This window comes from Trachymyrmex septentrionalis, unplaced genomic scaffold (genome assembly GCF_001594115.1).
Source record: "Trachymyrmex septentrionalis isolate Tsep2-gDNA-1 unplaced genomic scaffold, Tsep1.0 scaffold79, whole genome shotgun sequence".
In the NCBI taxonomy this organism is placed as follows: domain Eukaryota; kingdom Metazoa; phylum Arthropoda; class Insecta; order Hymenoptera; family Formicidae; genus Trachymyrmex; species Trachymyrmex septentrionalis.
In genome coordinates, this window is record NW_017305977.1 from 1,735,079 (window position 1) to 1,740,681 (window position 5,603).

At 29.7% G+C, this 5,603-nt stretch overlaps 1 protein-coding gene and 1 pseudogene across 2 annotated transcripts in view; both read left to right on the top strand.

Annotated features, from left to right (window-relative positions):
- The window catches only part of LOC108754371 (G-protein coupled receptor Mth2-like), a 28,806-nt gene extending 26,540 nt beyond the window's left edge, over positions 1–2,266 (top strand). For both annotated transcript variants that reach the window (XM_018496624.1, XM_018496625.1), the window contains exon 6: positions 1,839–2,266. In XM_018496624.1, the coding sequence (XP_018352126.1) occupies positions 1,839–2,163 (325 nt within the window). In that variant the 3' untranslated portion in view covers positions 2,164–2,266. The remainder of the gene's footprint in view (positions 1–1,838) is intronic.
- Positions 2,267–3,394: 1,128 nt separating this feature from the next.
- Positions 3,395–4,056, top strand: LOC108754372 (annotated as a pseudogene).
- Positions 4,057–5,603: the final 1,547 nt, after the last annotated feature.

Below are 5,603 nucleotides of genomic sequence, written 5' to 3' on the forward strand. Positions count from 1 at the left end.
ATATTCGCCAGACATAGCTCCTTCAGATTACTACTTATTCCGGACGATGCAGTCAGATTTTACAGGAGAGCGATTTACTTCTTACGAAAGCATCAAAATTTGGGTTGATAATTGGATTGCCTCAAAAGACCAGGACTTCTTCATGCAAGGAATCCGTACATTGCCTGAAAGATGGGCAAAGATTGTACAATAGCTGTAGATGGAGCATACTTTGAATAAATAATGATTTCATTTTCTAAACAAGCAAATGTATTTTATTTTCACAAAAAAGGGCAAAGTCATATTCACACACCCAATATAATATAATAACATAGACGTTTCGGTCAAGATTTGACCATCATCAGTACGTACTTGATTGAAATGAATTGAAATAGATTCAGATTTTCATAGAAATATTGATTCAAATGTTAAAATGTTAAAATTCGAATGTTAAAATGAATACTTTTCAATCCTGAATGCATTTTTATTCATTTATAGGAATTGCATGGAGCATATCTCTATGCCTTTCAATCTAAAAATAATATGAGCTTTTTCTGTGCATTGTGAATACTGTTCAATTCAAAATTTTAAATAGAAAATGCAGTTTTTCAATCCAATTGCATCCAATTAGATCTAATTAAATCCAATTGAATCCAAAAAAAGTATTTAAAATACGCGTATTCGGATAGAAAAAAATTTCAATCCATTTTAATCCATTCTCGTTTGCTGGGTATAAATATCCCTGCACTTAAGTTTTTTTTTTTAATCATAACCTTTCTTTTTTCTTCGCAGCTTTCCAATTCAGCTATGATGATGTACTTATTATCTCTGTCATGTATCTTGAACGCCTTTCTTACTCTCACATCTACCTTCACATTTTCTTTAATGAATCCTAAGACCTGTTGTTCCATCTTGTTTGCATCCCATTTATTTATACTTCTGATAATAATGTTGTTTCTTCTTCTCTCTCTATCTTTCTTTTCTCTCTCCCATTCTAACTTTTCTATTCATTGTTCCAGTTTCCTCCTTTCTATATTGTATTTCTCCTTATCCTTATTTTTTCTTCTTTCCTCCAACTCTAATTTTTCTTCTTTCCATTTTTTCCTCATTTGCTCAATTTGTTCTATCATATTTTCGTTCATCTTTTCCATCTATTTGTATATATTTTCCTCCATCTTCCTCATAAACATCATTTAGAGCTCTTCTTTTCCTGTTACGTTTTCTCTGCATGTTTTTTTTCTTTAGGTTTGTGTTTACTACCTACTGGTCTTCGTATTGGTACCACCTAACAGCTGCTGTGATTCTTCGCTCCTCCTCCTTTCTCAGTCCGCTCTATTTTTTATCTAACCTAGAGGCTTTCTCGAAACTCCTAGTTTCTTTATTCTTTCAGGTTCTTCTTTCTTTACTTGCCTTTTTTTCGGAACTTTCCCATCTTCTTTCTTTATGCTTCACTTATTATATTATATTTCCCTTCTTTCCGTTTCTCGATCAATATTCACTCTGTTAGCTATACGTTTTCACATTATCGTTTCCTAACCGGAAGTTCTATATATATATATATATATGTGTGTGTGTGTGTGTGTGTGTGTATAATATATATATAATGTTAATATTGCATTTCTTAAATATTTCTTAGAAGAAATTTTGAAATTCTCTGTGATTAAAATTTAGCTCATTGTTTTTTAAGATGCCTAAGATTGTTTACTATTTTTGTTATTAAGAATGTGTAAAATTAATAATTAAAAAAACATTTCTTTTTATGTATTTTTAATACCTCTAAAAGATATTATGTATTTTATTGATATATCTTATAGTCACAATTAAAATTACAAACAATACAAAAATATATTTGCTCACAGGTTTAATATGTATTTGAAGCTATTCATAGTGATGGGAATAACTTGGGTTTTCGAGATACTATCGTGGGTGATTGGTACCACTATTGTGCCAGTATTCGTCTGGTATGTCTTCGACGTCATAAATTCCTTGCAAGGTCTCATCATTTTCATTGTATTTGTGTGGAGAAGAAAGATCAAGCAAATGCTATTAAAACAATTTGGCGGGAAGACTTTCGGTCCATTTAAGATTCCAATGAGCGATAGTGTAACTTCGAACACTACAACAGCCACTTCGCTATCATCCGGATCAACAATATCCATGCAACAAATCAGTCCCTCTAATTAATAGCTAATCATCTCGCAAAATTTAATTAGTCCTACTGATAAATGTTGCAATACAAAAGGAAAATTTTATTATAGATGAGAATTAACAATTAATTAGCAGCATAATTTAATTCTTCAGTCAAAGATCTTATATACATATATACTATATCAGATTACATTGTTTTACGTTGTCTTTTGATCTCTTTAAAAAAAGAAAAACCAAAATTATATAAGAAGGGACTCAAATTTTAATAATTCTAATGAGTTTTGTAATATTATATAGGTTATTGGTTTATAAAGAATATGTTTACCGTAACATATTGAGAATGATTCGATCAGAGTGGAAACGTATGTTTTGTTCTTTGTAATTATTATATTATTTTCATGATTTAAATTAAAGTTCTTTGCTACATTATTGGCTCTTTACCTTTCTTTTGCCTATATTGTTTAATAATTCTCTTTATCTTTCACTTTACAATGCGTTTCAAATTTTATCTCAAATTAAGAACATGTAATTACGAATAATTTCTTATTTTTTAAGTGTGAAAATAATAAATGTGAAATATAATTTTGAATTAACGTGAAGAATTTTATTTGATTTTTTATTTAAAAGCCTGAACATTATTCATGAAAAACATCATTGTACAAAAATTTTTTATGCATAAATACTCGGGAAAAAATGTTTTATATAAAATTTATAACTTCTATAAACATTTTTTATATGTAATTGTATATAATTATATATATATATATATATTTATACGTATATAAAGAGGAAAGCCCCCTATTATGAGATAGGCGCTTCATAATATAAGGTAGCAGCGTTTTCGCTAAACTAATAAACGCTATCTGTTGATTCCACCATGAATTTATTACTCTCGGGTTGAAAACTATTTAGTGAAAAATTCATGATTTATTAAATCATGCCTATAGTCGTTGCAAAAAAAGATTTTAGAATTTGGAGTTCTTCAAGTTTCGTTGAGATGAGCTTTTCTTGTTTATTATTTAATAAGTAAATATTTAGCAATAAATTCTTCGTGTAGTGATAGAGTAAGATCGTATTAATACGTAGACTGCTGGAAAAGTTTCTGCAATCTAGTACTTCCAGTGGCGCCAACGTTTTACTAGTATCATATCCGTAAAATTAGACGTTTTAAACCTATAATTCAATTGACAGTTTGCACCCAACTAGTTTTGTTTGCATAATATTTTAAAAGAAGTTATTTTGTAAGAAAATGGAAATTTCGCGTGAAAAGTTTCGGGCAATGATTTTTTACGATTACAAATATAATCTAACTCCGAAACAATGCATCGATCGACTTCATTTGGCTTTTGGGAATAAAGCACCATCCAATAAGACTGTTTATAATTGGTTTGCCGAATTCCAGCGTGAACGTACCTTTCTTATTGATGAATTCCGTGAAGGTCGTCCATCCACGTCTGTTGTTGCCACTAATGTTGATGCTGTGAAATGATTGAGCGAGACCGGCATATAACATACCGCGAGATTCAGGCATCCTTAGGCATTGACATGAAAGCAATACATACGATTTTGCATGATCACTTGAGCGTACGGAAACTGCAGTCGTTAAATCCCACACAATTTGATCGAAGCTCAAAAATCGGCTCGTGTTAAATGGAGCAAAGAAATGCTCAAGAAATTCAACCGAAGTCGGTCAAATTTGATCAACAACATCGTTGCTGGGGACGAAACATGGATCTATTCTTATGAGCCCGAAAGTATGAGCCGAAACAATCCACTGTTTGAGTATTTCAAAATGAACCGAAACCAACAAAAGTTGTTCGTTCACGCAGTGCTGCCAAGCAAATGATTGCTTGTTTCTTTGGTTATACCGGACATGTGATAACCGTGGCTTTAGAGGATCGAAGGACTGTAAATCCTGATTGGTATACAACAATTTGTTTACCAGAAGTCATAAATGAATTGCGTATAGAACAAACCGAAATCGTCGCATCATCCTTCATTATGACAACGCCAGCTGTCACATAGCACGTCAAACCGTTGATTTTTTATCCAGTAATAATGTCGAATTGATGACTCATTGTCCGTATTCACCTGATTTATCACCTAATGACTTCTTTTTGTTCCCAGACATTAAAAATAAAATGCGTGGTAAGCGATTTGAGTCGCCTGAAGCAGCTGTTGAAACATTTCGTACACTGATTTCTGAGATTACAGCCTTAGAGTGGAAAAAATGTTTCGAAAATTGGTTCGAGCGTATGCAAAAATGTATCGATCTTAAAGGCGATTACTTCGAAAAACAATAGTCATTTACCGAATTTTACATTTTTTTTTTTTCATATTGTTTGCAGAAACTTTTCCAGCAGCCTACGTAGAAAAATACAGGATATGTTGAATTGCTTAATTATAAAAGTTAGATTTGATGATCGTAAAACCATAAAGCATGGAAATGGTAATATGAAATAATCTATGCTCCTGTGTATGTCATAGTGAAAATTGTTGCTGAAGTATAAATGTTATTATACAATAATAAAAAAGATAATCGGTATGAATATCGAGTGCCTGTTTCTGCAATACTTAGTTCCAACTACCTGAAGACGAGTCCTAGGTACAATGCATCACATATTCGTATTGCGCGTGCATTGGCTGTGTCCGTTTGTATTTTAGAAACATTAAATAAAGTTTTTTAATTATAATACTGATGTACTTAGCGTTTTATTATCGATTTCTCGGGGCATCTCATACTAGAAGCACAATTTTTTACTTTGCTCACTTTTTACATTTCTTTAAATTTATAAAAAAAATAAAATTTGAATTAAATTTTACATAACATTATCTTAAAGCTTATATTAAATTTCCTTCCAAATGACCTATTACTTTTTAAATTCTGCCCATAGATTTCCATCATTTATCCAAAATAAACTCGATATCTCAATAGAGGCTTTTCCTCTATAATTATATACTCGTATATTTGTATATAAAATTATATATAGAATCCTATTTTATTAACTTGAATTAGAATTAATTATTATTTGAATTAAAATTGATTTAAAATTGTCTTGAAATTTACTTTAACTTGATATTGATTTTGACCTGAATTAAAATTAACTTCGATTAAAATTGTTTTTAATTTGAATTAAAAAAAAAATTGGCTCTTATATACATATAGATATGAAATAGATTGAAATTGATTTTAATTTTAATGTATGAATATTGGTTTGATTTTAATTAGAAATTTTGACTTAGATTGAAATTAGCTTTAACTTGGCTTCAAATTGGCTTCAATTAATATTTATATTGACTTAAATTGAAATTGGCTTTGACTTCGATTAAAATTATTTTTAATTTAAATCATATTACATTTTTTGGTTAAAATTAAAATTAATTTTATTGTGTTAATTATTATAATATAAACAATATTAAAATATTAATTTAAATTGACATAAATAATAATTTAAATAAATATTAAACTCTGAGTT